The 16,890-nt window shown below is 26.7% G+C and overlaps 1 protein-coding gene across 4 annotated transcripts in view; it reads left to right on the plus strand.

Moving 5' to 3' along the window:
- The first annotated feature begins 218 nt into the window (after positions 1 to 218).
- The window catches only part of Tnpo (transportin 1), a 75,267-nt gene continuing 58,595 nt past the window's right edge, over positions 219 to 16,890 (plus strand). For 2 of the 4 annotated variants that reach the window (XM_067268530.1, XM_067268529.1), the window contains exon 1: positions 221 to 387. In XM_067268530.1, coding sequence (XP_067124631.1) covers positions 259 to 387 — 129 coding nt within the window. In that variant the 5' untranslated portion in view covers positions 221 to 258. Of the gene's footprint in view, positions 388 to 16,890 lie in introns of all 4 variants that reach the window. The other 2 variants (XM_067268532.1, XM_067268531.1) reach the window with 2 other exon arrangements.

Raw genomic sequence — 16,890 nt, forward strand, 5'->3', positions numbered from 1 at the left:
CGTATGAAGCACGTGCATTTCGAAAATATTGTACTTGAATAAAACAAAGAATATCGAAAATAAAAATTTTTGAGAAGTTTAAACTTTATAAATACGAAATTTGTAAAAATAAAACAAAATTTAATTTTTTTAACAATTAAAAGAAATTATAAAATTTACATTACATTTTTTCCCCCTTCTTCTTTCTTTCTTTCTTTACCTAATGAAATTTCGTATATCGATTTCCCGAAAGATCTTAAGTGCGGAACTATTTTCGTGATGACGTCAACGATGAGAGAAAACATGGCGACAGTTTGGCAACCCCAAGAAGACGGTTTGAGACAAATATTAAAATTATTAAAAGAATCACAATCACCAGATACAGCAACTCAGAGAATAGTGCAGCAAGTATCCTTATTTCGATTAAAATTTCTAATTTACGTTTAATTTATTATTTTATTAACACGATTACAAGTTGTTTAGGTTATGGCAGAGTTAGGCTTAATCGATCCGGTTTCGGAAATACGTTTATTGAAATTGATGTTGTTTGAATCTGTTTATTACGTTCATTCGTTAGAGAAATTGGAAAATATACGAGTATTTTATATATTTAAATTAGTTTATATATTAAAAATGTGCTTAGATGAGTTTATTATATGACAGTTCTAAGCCGATCGGTTTTTTTTTGTTTTTTTTAATCAATTTTAAGTGTTACTCTGGTGTTCGATTTGTGTTAAAATATGTTAACGTTTAATTGTTGCGTAATTGATTCATTTGCATAAATTTTATCACGTGATTTATAAAAATTGTTATAATTTTATTTATTTATTGTTGGAACCAATTTTATTAAATTTCAGTATGAACAAGATGCGTGATTATTTATAATTTGAATTCCTTTAAGTTATTCTTTGTTTTATTGCAGAATAATATCCAGAAATTTTATTCTTATATTAGCTACGGCTATTAGTTTTGGACTTACTGCACCACTTTTTTTTTTAGGAATTTTTGGCTTTTTTCTCTTTACTTTTTAATAAATTCTAATTCTGGTATGTGCAGTACATTTTGCAGTTCTCCTGTCTTCGGTTGGAGTAAGCCTTTAAAATGATTGTTTTAAATGTATTACTCTGACTGAAAAGGGGGAAAAACCCAAATTGTATGTATTGGAGTTGGAATTTATTACAGAATAGAGAAAAAAAGCCCAGTCAGTATTCATAAAAAGTGTGATAAGTTCAAAACTAATAGCCAAAGATATGTTGTTACATAAGAATAAAATACAAAGAAAAAAGTACAAGATGTAATAATAAATATCCAGAAATTTTAAAAATATCTCTATATGTGAAAATTAATATGTATTATATAAACATGAAATCAGTACTACCACTACATCATCATCATTGCCTTTTCCCATGTTTATATGGTGTCGGCATTTCCTTCTCTAATATGTTTCCTCCATTTCTTCCTATCATCTTCTCTCAAGTCCCATCTGATTCAAGTCTTCCTCCACCTTATCTCTCCAACACAGCCTTGGTCTTTCTCCTTCCTTTCACTACCAGTTTTCTGACCCTCTTTCTAACTAAATCTTCAAAATGCTCTATTCTGGAAATCAGTACTATTTTGATTTTAAAATTTATAATGCAGATTTTCTTATATGAAATCTGGTATTACAGTTTAAAAAAATATTTAAAAATGAAGTATATTAGGTCTTGCTTTTACGATAAAAAAGATTGGATATAAATTTAAATTGATTGAGAAATTTAATAAATCAGATTTATACTGTAATATATATTTATGACAATCAATCATAAAAAAAAAAATTTCTTAAATTCTTACTTTGCTATTCAATATCATTGTTCATTTCTTTAAAAGTTTTAAACTAAATAGATTTGAAAGTGAGTTGAATCATTCTTGCTTTTAAGAAGATAGAATTTTGTAGTAGTATTCATAAATTTATTTATAGTTTGTGGTTTTTGGAGATTATAGATGGTGATAGTTTTTTCCAAATATTGTATGTGTGGTTTCTGTTCAATATATTATTATTTAAATAAATTAAGTATTTCCCCCATTTCTTCCTATCAACTTAAGTGTTAAAATAAATCATTAAAAATTAATCAGTAATCAGTTTTCTAGTTTCAGATGATTTACCTATTGACCAAATGTATTTTATTGCTCTATAAATCATTATCACAATTAAATGATAATTTAGTTAACTTGATTTGACATAAAAATGAAAAATTATGCAAGGCATTCATAAAGGAATTTTTTTTCAAAAAACATTTTCACGATCTACACTGTATTAAGAATTTAGTTGCTGAGAATGGAGTCTTAAAAATGAAGAGTTCTGTGAAATAAGCTTCCTAAGTGTACTTTGATATCTTTTTCACTTATGTGTTTTATTATTTACATCAAGTAGGGTTTTATGGATACAGATATTCTCCTTGCTCTACTTTACTCAAGCATATTAAACTTCATAACAAAACTCATGGAAAAGAAGAGTTTTTAGAATTTCTGAAAACAAACATTTAATTTAGATACCTTATTCCATAGAACTCATCATTCAATAAAAAGTTATGACTATATTTTATAAATTGAATGCTCTATTCTGGAACATTTCAAAGCTGTATTAATAGTGTGTAATTTATTTTAACATAAATAAAAGCTGTATAACCAATAAACTACTATCAATAAATTTCCAGATATATAAAATCTAAAATGCATTATTTGGCATTAAAGATGCAAATTGTAAAAATTATTGTAAAATTAGTTACTATTTCCATAAGAAATATAAACTCCAGTAGCTATATTGACAATTTCAATGAACTATAGTTGTGTGCTGAATAAATTTAAAATGGCATATATATAAACAGAGCAAGTTTGTTTACATTGACATTAAATGATGTTTAATTTTTATTAATCAGATATTAATCAGATACCATTATTTGAAAAAAGGTGAAAGTATAGTGAACATAAATTATATTGGTCAAATTTTAAGAAAATAATTTGGCTAATATTATTCTTACTGAATCATGTTTGCAATCTTCAGCATTCATTTCTCATCTTATAGAATCAGTTTTACTTTCACTTTTAAAAAAGAAAATTTAACAAAAATAGTTGTAAAGGATTACAAATGTATTTATGTTGCTGATACTTCATAAAAATCAAATGCTACATTTGTACATTATTTTTGTTTACTTTCTGGATAGTTGCAATATTTAACATAGGATCAAAATTTATTTTTATAAGCCTAAGATATTTCAAGATCAAAATTTAATATATACAAATAATAATTGTATAACACAAAACTTTGATAACATGATTTAATTTAATGATAGAGTTGTAGCAAAATTGTCATAACACAATAGTTCTGTGCTTTTGTTTGGGAAAAGCCTTGCTTTTATGTTAGATGTAAATATTTGACATTTCCATTCTTTTTTGTGAATATCTGTTATTGATTCACTATCTGTTAAAAAAATAACAACAACTAAACAGTATTGGTAAATTCTAACACTTAATTGGCAAATCCCTGTTAGGTTCTGCACTATTGAACTTGTTTGAGACAGTTAAATGTTGTGACTTTAGGTTTTATTTAACTTATTTTGATTTTTATTTAATCAATTATCAATTTTTCTGGCTATATATCACAACTTAAGAATTGTATTGGAATAATTTCTTTGTTATGAATTAAATTTCACTCCTAAATTATGACTAATGAAAGTAAAAACTTGCAGTCAAAAGAGAATATATCTTTTATTCTAGAGAAATGAATTTTGGATTGCTTTGAAAAAGGAGAAAAGATATTATATATTGCCAAAAGTTTAAATTTAAAAGAAGCAACTATTCAGATCATAAATTATAATGAATAGAAAATTAAAAACTTGTTAATTAATTAATGCAGAATATCTTATTTTGCAAATTTAGTTGATTATTGTTATCTTTTGGAATGCAATCCTTTTTTTCATATTGGTATTTAGTCCTTGTGTAGTGTATGGTTTCACATATACTATACAAGATTTTATATTATCATATTATACCAGGTTGTCTGTATTTAGAATTGGATTTGAATCTTTGAATAAATTAAGTTGTATTGATATCAGGAGTGCTTGGTGAGTCTTTGGAATAATTTTTAAAATTGTTTGCAGTGTTTAAAATATTTATATATTGTAAATAAATATAAAGCATTATAAAAATTTACTACATGACTTGTTTCTTAAGTGCCCCTTGTTCTCATAAGAAATGATATAGGGATAATGTACGCTAGCTAGTTGTATATTGTGGTTTATGGCAATAATGTTTCAAACCTTCAACAATTGTAAATCTTAAAACACAGACTAATTAGAATTTTTTCCACCAGAGTGGTTAATTTGGCTGGAATCACACATTGTGACAAGAAATTCCTTTAATCCTGTAAAAAAATGAAATCTTGGAATTTGAAATAAAATTAATTTATTTAAAATGATGCAGTTGAAGTAAAATTAAAATCTTTAAAGACTAATTTAATTTCCATAAATTTTAATTTAAATACTTAATTTTTTAAATATATATTTAAATAAAGGAATATTTTACTGATCATTTATTGTCTTTTCATAAGCTTTTGAAAATTATATCAGTAAATTTTGTCAATTGAAAATACAGTATTTCACAAATTTTTAATCATAATATCTTAAATAAATTAAAATAAAAATGTTTTGAAAATTTTAGAAACAAGTTATTAATATATGTCATTGAATAAAAAACATTTAGAGAAGGCCAATAATAATTCAGTTAAAGGTCATTTTTTCTATTCCTAAGAGATTTTGAAAACAATAAAATACACTATATTTATATATCATTAAAATGACACTGCAATTTTATGCCATTTTTTCAATATGATAGATATATCTGCCTGATTCTGCAATATATAATACCATTTTTGCTACATCTATTATTTGTAAACATATATCTAGCCCTTTGGAATAAATACATTCTGGAATATCAAAAATAATCTGACTATTGATTACTATTTTTTTATACATTTATACAATGTAACAATTATAAGTGCTTTAATTTATGTGCTGATTCTTGCATAATTATAAACATCAAAATTTTGAATAAGAAATAATTTCAAAGTAGTTTATATAAAATCTTAAATACTGTATTTCTTGAAATTTTCAATTCACTTCTATGTGAACTTTTTAGAATGTGTACACATGAAATTCAATAATGCTTTACTTTATGCAAATTAATATACAAATTTTATATTTTTATGTTTGAGGTCGTATATTATAGAACAGAATTGGTTATTTATGTATTTTTTATAAAACATTCCATTTTAGATATTTTCTATATAGCTGCCATGTTATATCAGTGGACTTAAATTGTTGATGGTCTAAAGCAGGGGTGGCAAACCTATGGCATGTGTCCCCAAAGTGGCACGTAAGAGAAATCATCTGGCATGTAATGTATCATATAATTTCTGTCTTTTTCAATCATCCTTTCTGTTTATCACCTGATCATCTTTTTTTCTATCAGATTTTTTACGTTTATTCGAATTAAAGCATATTCGTTTAATTTCTTTAAATATCATTATTCGAAGTCTAAGACATTGGCACGCATTAACATCTTTAAAGCTAAGTATGCTTGTAATATGGCACGCAGACTCAAAAAGGTTTGCCATCCCTGGTCTAGGGACTAAAATAATGCTTCTAATATAGTAATAACAAAACACTTTTGTATTATAATCATTAGGCCATGATTAACTTTATTTTCAGAATTTAATTAGATATATCTTCTCTTGGTTTTTTTTTTTCTTTAATTATATGATAATAGTTTTAAACTTTGTTTCAATTTAACTGTTGTTATTTAAATTTTTAACATTTTCTCTATGTAGGTTGGATGATAGTTTTAAATTGATTATCTATTCCATCCCATCAATGTCTGTCATTATTTTATGAATAACAATAATAATGTAATGATAAAATTATTTGCTAAAGGATAAAAAGTTTTTACTAAAAAAATCCACTGAAAAATCAGATAAAAGTCATGAAAGCTATTAGTAATAGAGTGAAAGTAGTGAAAAATAGTTTCATAATCTGACAGATAAATATTGTATTGTATGAAAATGTGAAGTTAATGTTGAGTTGATATCAGGAGTAATGTATTACTTAATAGTTATTAATTAACATTAACCATATACTGTATAATTTTCAAAATATAGTAGAATTCACTAATTGTAGTCATGGATATTATTATCAGTCATGTAATGTTATTAGAGTTAACAAGTTTCAAAATATAATTCAAAGTGTTTGGTGAAATTTAATAAAAACCTATCAATTTTTCTATTATATGATCTGGATCAGGGGTCACCAAACTATGTCCTGCGGGCCAGACCCAGCCTGCTGCCACATTGTGTCACAAATGAGCTAAAATATAATTATTTAATTAGAAAAATCATAGATTGTAGATAAACTTACTAGGTAGAAAAATTAAAATAAGTGTAAGTAAAAATGCCAAAATTGGTCCATTCTGGTTTTTTCATCTGATAGTAATATAATTTTTAGGAAAATCAGTGAAATAAAAAATTTGGTGACATTTTGTGACTGGATATCAGAGCGCTTTGTGTGCAATGAAGTTTCTAAGAAAAGCAATTAGGAGCTTGCTGTAGCAATTATGTGTGTGTATTAGTAAATAAATATGTTGATTGTTTTTATTTTTTGTGTATTTAGTGTACTATATTGAAAAGAAATTGTTATATGGCCCATGCTTATCATTTTTTTCAGTTATCTGGCCTGCTGTGAAAAAACATTTGGTGACTCCTAATCTGGATGGTCAGGAAGAAGATAAAATTTGTTGATGAACAATTTCCAATCTTCTTTTTTCTTCTATAAAGTCTGAGAAGTAAACTTCTGTCTTTAATCTCAGAATGATTTATTATTTCTGCTAGTACATTTTTCTCTTTTCTGAGAAATTTTTTCTTTTTCGTTTTTTTCATTATTATTAGCTAAGTGCATGGATAAACAATGATGTACAGTACTCAACTACACCAAGTATCTTTTATTTGATTGGATGATATTGGGAAGTAATGATTATAGCTGGAACAATGTAGGATTAAATGGAGTCATCTTAAAACTGAGTTCAATATATGTTCATGCAAAACAAATTTGTACTGAGAATAAGTAGATCCTGAGTCAAGCCAGCTTCTTCTTTAGTTTTGATTTTAATTGATTTATCTTTAAATCGTCATCCTGAATGTTAATTATTTTAATTGTTGTTTGCTTACAATTTAAATTGTTGGTACATCTTACTTTAAATATATACTAGCTGCAATGAATTAATAATAATAATAATAATTGTAATTAATAAATCTTCAAGCTATACAGTTTTTCTATTGTTATATATATACCATTACATACAATATTATTTGCTTCTTTGCAGTGACAGGAGGAAATTAATTGTTGTCTTATTTACTTTATCTCACTTAATATTTAGTGTGTAGGCATGTTCCAAAGTGACTATAATAAGTAGATTTATAATATGTAACTAATCAACTATTAAGCTAATAATTCATAATTAATTTATTATTGATAAATTTTTATTGTTCAAAGTAAAAAAAAAATGAGAATAAAAAAGAAGTTTGATATGAAAGTTGATTAAAATTTGTATTAATATATATATAAAAATAGGAGTGAATTTATGAATTAAAATTTACCTGATTAAATACATAAAGTTTCCAAAAATATTAAGTATTTAAGAAAACAGTTTTAATTAGTTGCATTAGAATCATAGTATATTTTTTATATTTATTTCATTATTACCATTTTAATTGCTTTCTGATGAAATTCAAGAGTAACAAATGCGATTTATATTGCAGTAACTTATTTAGATAATTTAATTTTTCATATAAAGCTGTGTATTAGAATAAATCAAAAGACGTCAACATATTAGAAGAAATCTGTGGCTTGGAAGAATAAGGTCCAATGTCATGGGTATTTTGACATTGGTACTTATTATTCCAAGTTGCACAATATTTTCACTTAGGTCTTTCAAAGAACAGTATAAAATGAATGTTTGATTCTAAAAGAAATATCTTTTTCTGAATTAACATTTCCTTATATGTGAATAAAGAAATCACTTTTAAAAATTTGACTATAATGTAGGATTAATAATTAGTTTTAGATTTTGTCACAATAACTAAAATGTAAGGACATCTGTATTAAGAAATCTTAAATAGAATTATCAAGAAAACTTATTTGTGGTGGTGAACAAATTGTAATTTTTTAATATTGGAATTATAGTGTGTGTATGAGGAATTAGAATGGATAGGCCTATATAAATATGATTATACAGACTGTTTGACATCAGTTGTATTAATTCTTATTGACTTATACATCAATAATCTGTGATTGAAAAACTCTTTTCAGAGTGTAGGGATTTCTATTTCTGGAAGATAAAAATTTATATATCTTCCCAAATATTTAAATAAGGCAAGGCAATTTTAGTTGTTCAGTTTGAAATTACATCATAGTTTTTACAGGTATAAGCTGAATTTTTTTTAATTTATAAAATATTAAAATAAACTGAAAAGAATTAAGATTAAAATACACTTTTGGTATTTCTTAGATATAAAAGTTAATTTTTAAATTATGTTCAAATATAGTTTTGAATACGAATAATTTTTAAATAGTTACATGCAATTTTATTTTAAATGTGTATAAATTTATTTAATAAGAAACAAACAAAATAGGAAGATTTAATATGTAACTAAATAAATCGAATGAATTTTTACAAATTTATTCAACTTTATGTATAAAACTTCAAAAATGAGACACTAACATGTCAAAGTCAAACAATATTTTGTAAGTCAGTCTATCTGATTTGAATGCTAGTTGCTTTGAATCTTTATAATACTAGGATTTTCTGCATACAAAATGAGTAATATTATTAATTTTAAATTTCTGATTGTACATTTTTTATTCAAAAGAATCAAATGATCATTTTTTAAACTCTATTATTGTAATTATTTTGTGTTTGAGAAGACATTCATTTCTGAAAAAGATGTACTTTGTCCCTTAAGAAACAAACAAATGCAGAGAGTATTTTTGCTTTTTTGTTTTGTTTCAAACATTTCAAGGTATCTTCCTATTCCTTTTTCTGCATTTACTAACTCTCCAGAAATCCAATGATGGAAATTGTTGTTTTGTCACATTATTCTTAATTAACCTTTAATGATTTTGTTTGTTATCATTTTCTTTATGAACATGTCTAATTTATTATTTTTTAATAATTTTTATTGCTTGGTATAATTTTAATTGTCATTTTAATTATAAATGTTCAAATTATATGAAATTACAATACTTGTAAATCTGTTTTTTTCACATAGATATCACAATAACTTACGGCATATATGTTTGCAATAGGCAGAATGTATTTACTTTTTTATAGGCAACTTTATCTTCATTTTAGATTTATTTATTTCTCTCACAGAATCATTTCTATAATTAAAATTATGCCATAATTAAAAAGATATTTTCTCAATGTATTTCAAAGCATATTACTGGTTCCAACTTTGATAATTTCTATTGCTTTGTGATCTCCATATTTTTCTTGCAATGTTTAATAATACTTTATAAAAACAGTATTTTATAGTATATGAAAACAATATTAATTTTTATACATTATAGTTTAAGATTGATAGTGTATTTATAAATATGTGCAGTCTGGAAATATTCATAAAAATTTTTTGTGGAATATGAATTTGGGGAAACCAATTATGCATAGAAATGTTTTAAAGAAATGTTGCCAAGAGGTATGTTATTTCAAAAGAAGAAGGGCGGAAAAAATATATCAAAATTATAATTTGTAAGCCAATAAATCACCAACTGCCGTAAATGATCGGGCTAACTTTTGGATATTGGCAGTTGGTGATTTATTGGCTTAATGTTATCGGGTTTAGTGTGATGTTTATTTGTATATAATTTGTAATGTGTTACTTAAAATTGTTAAATTATACTTATGTAAGAAAGACAGATGAGGGAGGGCAATGGCTAAAATGTATTTTATCATTTGAATTATAAAAAGTAAGGAAATGATGCAGAGGTTTATATCAAGTTATATATTAGAAAACAAAGTTCATAACTTTATAATGAAAAAATTGAAAAATATTTTCTGTGTATTGATTAAATAATTACAAATGATAAAAAAATCTAATAGAGTAATCAATAACAAAACAAGAAAAATTAAGATAATGCATAGCAAATTAATAATAAAAAAATCTTTAAAAATAGGTAGACCTAGAAGGCATTGAAGTAATTAACCACTTGTCTTGCAGAATGTCATGATATACATCAAAGATTTAACTTTCATGCCTCTTGGCTCAAAATATTTGACATTTTTCAGTTTCATATTTTTCTGATAATATACAGTGGGTGATCAGTTAATGAATACAATCCGTTCCAAGACTGTTCGTTAACCAATTATCAATTTACCACAGATGTTTATGGGAATTTGATTAATTCATTTTGGAAACTCCAAAAAATATGTAAAAAATTATATACTTTCTTACTATGTTTATTTACATGTAATAAGAAACAAAAAGCAATCTCTCCATTTTCTCATAGTTAGCACATCTTTATTTCTCAGATGTGATTTTCATTACTCCTTTAGCTGCTTGAGTTTTCTTGATTATATCTTTCTTAGCTAAGATTGTGTCTACTGTAAACCTGTTCAAGCTATACTGCAGGGGTGTCCAACCTTTCAGATTCTCTGGGCCACATTGGACGAAATCATGGATTTATGGGCCGGAGTTAGCTAAAGAGCAAAAAAAAAGTAGCAAAATTTTCTAAAAAGTAGCTCAAAAATAGCCATCTCAACAGTATATATATAAAGTTTTACGGCTTTGTGAGACTTCTTTTTTGTGGTTGATGCCGTTTAAATAAATAAATAAATAAATAAAATAAACTTGTCAGTTTTGTTTACACGTTCATTGGGCCGCATTGCAACTTGCGTTGGGCCGCATGCGGCCCGCGGGCCGCGGTTTGGACACCCCTGCTATACTGCCTAGCACCATCAGACATCTGCCCACTCTCTTCCTTGGCTATTATCTCTTGCTTGGTTTTTAAGGTGAGCATGGTTCTTGACACTCCACTCTTTTTAGGCTTCATAATAATATCAATGTCTTTTTGAAATAAAAAGTTCAGAAAAACACTCACAAAAATTCAGTGAACAGAAATCAACTAGTGCAGGAAAGAGTTATGTAAATGGAGGCCCGAATGAAATTCGAAATTTTGGTGTTAAACCGTTAACGAATATCCAATAGGACTGTTAAACTCTTACCTTTAGGAAATAGAAACCAACATAAAACTAAAACTTAACGAGTGCCCAACAGTCTTGCAAAGACTACAAAAAATTATGTCAGAAAGGTAAACAAAAAGCTGGAATTACAATGGAAAGTTTCAAAGTTCAGAGGAATAATATCTGATTGGTATCGGGTTGAGCATCTCCTGTGCTCTGAAAGGTTTTGAATTGTTACCTGGAGACAAGGGAACACCAATTGGTATTAGTTATTATGTCGCTTCTTTTTGTGTTTATTCTGTGAAGTGTTCATTGTCTGAACATAAAAATCTTTTGTGAAAGTGTTCATTATCTGATTTGTTCACTGTCTGAACTGTTCGTTAACTGATCACCCATTTTACTTGATATCTTTATTCAACTATATCATTTCATTTTCTGTAAGAATTTGCTTCTATTCTAGTATTTCATGTCAGTGAGTGAGGCCAATGTAACTTTAATATATATGATATGACATAGAATCATAAAACTCATAATTGCATTTAATTATTTTTTTATGCTGATAGTATATCATCCAATGTAAATCAATAAATTATTCAGGTGGTTTAGGATTGTGTTTTACATGATTGGCTAATTTCAATTCATGATCACTTAAATATAGTAAGTAAGGATAAATTAATAAAGTAGTGAACAGCAGAATAATTTATATGAAATGAAGATTCACTATATAATAATTAGTCAAATATACAATAATAATAATTCATTATTGCATTTTATTTTATAAAAATATTTTACTTTTATTTTTAATTACATAAAACTAAATAAAATGAAATGCTTACATACATAATTTTCAAATTACAGTTCACCTAATATTTAGTACAATGTATTCTTTACAGCAGTATGTTTTATTATGCATATTGAATGTACTGTAAATAGTATGTAAAAAGAAAATTAAATTTTAAATTGAATGTTTCATTAATTCTGATTATTATTATTATGATGGACTGAAATTAAAGCCTTAGCTTTCATACTATTGATAAAGGACTGTAAACTTCCTTACAAATGTCAGTTAATAACAACAAAACAATATCTACACAATAATACTCAATAGCATACTGATCCATACTTCAGTTATCTTTAACTGGTCAAAGGGAATATTTACTTGATCAGTTGACCAACTAAAAGTAGATTGGAAGAATATTGCAAAAATAATTATTTTATTATGTTTCTGCACTATTAATATAATATAGTAATAGCACATTAAGGATTCAATTCTAATAATATATGTATCTATATTTTTTAAAAAATCTTTCAACTATGTGACATATATTTAATATTTTTTATAATATGATGTGATTAAGGTCTAATACTAAACTTTTGTATAAATATATATAATATGACAGAAAATTACAAAGTGAATATCTTTTTTTTTTTTTTTTTTTTTTTTTTTTTTTTTTTTTTTTAATATTTGTTCATTAGCCTGAGGTCTCACACACTGCCTTTGACAGTTGATTGTTCAGGGTGTTATATGTATTTAGGCTTTTATCAAATATCAAAATGAATGCATCTAGCTTTATTTTTTTATATATACAGTAATACCCCAAACTTATGCAATAGATGGGACCGAGCGACAACCGCGTAAGTTGGGGTATAATTTCGCATATAAATACATACAAATTATTTTTAATTGGAGCTGGAGACTAAAGAAAACAATAATTTAGAAAAAAATGTTTGATAAAATCTTAGATAATACATGTGTATTATTAAAATCGTAAACCGAAGTTATTTTGATGTAGAAGGCTTCATAAAATCTAACAAATTTGTCTGACAGCTCAAAGATTGTTTTTTTTTTCTCCTGCAAAATTTCCTCATAGCATGCTAATAATTTTTTTATTTCTCTTTTTGTAGAAGAAATGCGCTCTTTGTTGGAGTCTATATTTTCTAAAATTTGTAACCCCTTTTGAATTGAACTGAGGCCTTCTGTCAAGTTTTCACAGCCTCGAGAATTTTTTCTTTACCTTTTATAATTGTTCTGACCGTCGATTCCGATAGATCAAACTTCTTTGCCAATTCACAAATTTTCATTTTTGTATCGAAGTCTTCAATAATGTTAACTTTACATTCCAAAGATAAAGTTTTTCTTTTCTTGTTTGATGCAGAAGAATCAGTTTTACTTTGTTTGGATGACATAGTAGAGTCTCTCAAGTCCCCATAGATATAACAAACACAGAAATAAATAACACAAAATAAATTGTAGCTATGTGTCGATTCCGCGCGACATGTCCGAACATGTAAGCTGAACAATTGTGTGGGGAGTGAGTAATCAAGAGTTGCGTGGTGCTCAAACAAAAGACGAATTGACGAGATTTGAAAATCGCGTAAGTCGAGGTATTACTGTATATATATAAATTTCATTCATTGTGTCTAAAAAATTGAAAAGAACATTGAAGGATGAAAATACAAGTTAGAGGATTTAATGATGATGATTGAGAATTATAGTATTATTTTTGTGGGGGATAAAATAGCTCATTTGCTGTGATATTTTCATTACAACACAGAAAAAATTAATATCAACATTGTACTTTTTCATTTTTTCATATTTCGGTCATCACCAGCTAACAAAATAAATGTCAGTTATATATTTATCTTTAGTGAGTGTTTTTTGGAATAAATTGTGTTAATTAATTGTGTATCTATAGTATCATAGATTGTTTTCTGGTATATGTTTTATTGAGCTGATATTGTTGAGTTTTGTCACTGAATTTCTAGTTTTCAATGTCATGTAGTATTTCTGTTGATGTATTTATTTTGCAATATGTTATTTGTATATTCTAGCATTGTTTGTGAAATAAAGTTGTTGTATGTAATTGTTCGTCTCTGGTCAACAGTGAGATGCTCACCAGTGGCCAAGCGGTTCCGTTCCCTGAACACTGGGAGTTCAGTTGTGGGTTTGCATCTCGCCAGAACGGGCTGGCCATGTGGAGTTTTCTGGGATTTCTTCATGTCTGTAATGCCTGAATAGGGGCCAGTTACCCTTAAAAAGACCTCTTTTAGGGAATCTTCCCTAGACAGATTGTCCAAGTGTTGTGTTGCCATAACTTAACAAAACAAACAGTGAGATGTGGGTATTTTTGTGTGAATTTGTCATGTCATTATGTCAGTTTTGTGATTATTTAATAGGTATGGGAGATAAATTCATTCATATCTTGAATTCACTTTATCCATTGACATGGATTTTCAGTCTTGTGATCAATGACTGAACTGCTGCTAAAGCACTTTGGCTGGGTTTGTGTGTGTGAGAGCAAATGTTTGTGTTTGTGATGCAGTAGCCTTACTTGGGCCAGTGTTGCATTCACAATGATGGTCAAGGGGGGCTAACAGCTTTTTTTGAACATAAGCCTCTGCCTAACTCACAGGTACAAACCTTGTTAGTCTGTAGTGAGGTGGATATAACCACTAAACACTGGTAGTGGTTGTTTGTTTGTACCTCACCAACAGGCTGGTTGTATGAAGTTTTCTGGGTTTTCTTTGCATGTCTAACACACCAATAGGTGCCAGTTTCCCACAGAAAGTCCTTTTAGGAGGCATCCCCATTGGCAGATTGTTCATATGTTACATTGATATATCCCATCAAACCAAATGTCTGAGTCAATATTATACTGTATGTCACAATCATTTTGTTTTTTTTCTCCACTGAAATGAGTGTGCTTATATAACTAAAACCAGGTATTTATAAACCAAACACTCCTAACATGGAGAACAGGTACTATTTTAGCAGCTGCTCATTCTAGATTAGACACTACTCCACAAGTAGTGTCATTCTGCTTCATGTTTCTTCATAGACCTTACTGGAAACTTATGCTCTTGCTGGCATTGCTTTCTGGGCCATTAGATTGGGGAGATCTCTCATCTTGACAAGATTGTTGACTAGTGAGAGTATTATTATCATTGTCATTGTAATAATTATTTTAGAAATATATTTCACAAATGAATGGCACAGGCTTGTTACATTCTAATGATTTTAGTTCTAACAGTAATAATACTGATTATTGTTTTCTAATATATTTTTATTCTTTTATCTATTAATATATTGAGATGTAAAATTTAAAAATGTATATTTTATCCTCTAATGATCTAATGATAATTTACATATGATTTAGTTCATTTTTATGTGATTTGTCATTTTGCAATTAAATTTTAACCTGTAAATTATGTAATCCATGTATAATACATTATTACTGTTTTTGTTTTTTAGATACATAAAATGAAAAATTGAAATAATTCACAAGTGAATAATATGTAATAATTTTTAATTATTTAAAAATTTATTATAAGACACATTTTATTTACAGCACAGAAATATAATTTAGACTGTAAAATGTAATTTGGGTAATAAAAAATAAAATGTAGCTAACCAGTTTTATTTTTCATACTTTCATTTATCAGGTATTGCAGAATAAACTGAAAATAATAATAAAACTATATCTCACATTGCACTGGTGTGATTTCAGATACAATGCAATTTTGTGAAATAAACATCTTCATAAGCTTTAAAATTGCCTAATAACTGATGTTATGTTCTATTATGTGTATGTTATGTTATGTTATGAATATGTTTCTTATAAATATATCTAACTATACAGTACTATAAAATTAAAATATTTTAGCTTACCTTAATCCAAATTATTACAAAGACAATGAAATAATAAATCAAAAGCCTGAATTTTCTTTAACAAGTACACTAAAAACAAACGATGGACAATCATAACCAAATTGCTGTGATGTTAGCAGCAGTCATTATATTTCAAAATTGACTCAAAAGATGAAGGAAAAATAAGTTAATAAATTTTAAAATATTGATAAATTGGTATGATTTGGGAGGTGGTACATTTTTAACCTCTCCCTAATGTATGTTAACTTTATAAAGAACAGAAAGATATAGCAGTAGTTGTGGAAGCTTTATTTGAAAAAATATAAAAATATGATGATCTATGTTGTTTGGATATGCAAAATTCTGTTTTTTTTTTTTTTTTAATTAACAGATGAAAATATTGCTTTGAGATTTTCTCCCTGTGTTTTATCATACTGACATACATATACTAAGTTAATTAATTTATATATATATATATATATATATATATAACATTTTTTAATAGTGCTTGCTTTTTTGTTATCTATATTGTTGGATTCAAAATTTTTATATAAAAAAATTTATTTTTTTGAATTATAAAATTCAGCTCATTTGTTCAGAAAAACTGATGAATAGGTGCTTAATTTAGTAGCCATATACAGATGATGATGATGATTTGGAATAAATGTACAAATATTTTATATTTCTAACAACAGGTTTTGTTTTATGAATGCTAAAATTGTTAGCAATTAGCAGAACTTATTTTTACTAGGGAAAGGAATTTCAAGTGCAGCACCGATTTTTAAAATTAGCAGTACATTGGTGTAAACTATGTTTGCACTTACTATGACTATTAGAGGTACAGTAGAGCATCGATTATCCGAATCAATTGGGGACTGGGGTTGTTCAGAAAATCAATTTTTTGGATAACTGATTATGTACGAAAAAATATATTAACCTATCCCATGTTGAAATTCGTTCAAATCCTGGAACATCCTTAAGTACCCTCTCATGGTCGCACC

This window comes from Centruroides vittatus, unplaced genomic scaffold, assembly GCF_030686945.1.
Source record: "Centruroides vittatus isolate TY-2023 unplaced genomic scaffold, ASM3068694v2 contig_329, whole genome shotgun sequence".
Lineage (NCBI taxonomy): Eukaryota > Metazoa > Arthropoda > Arachnida > Scorpiones > Buthidae > Centruroides > Centruroides vittatus.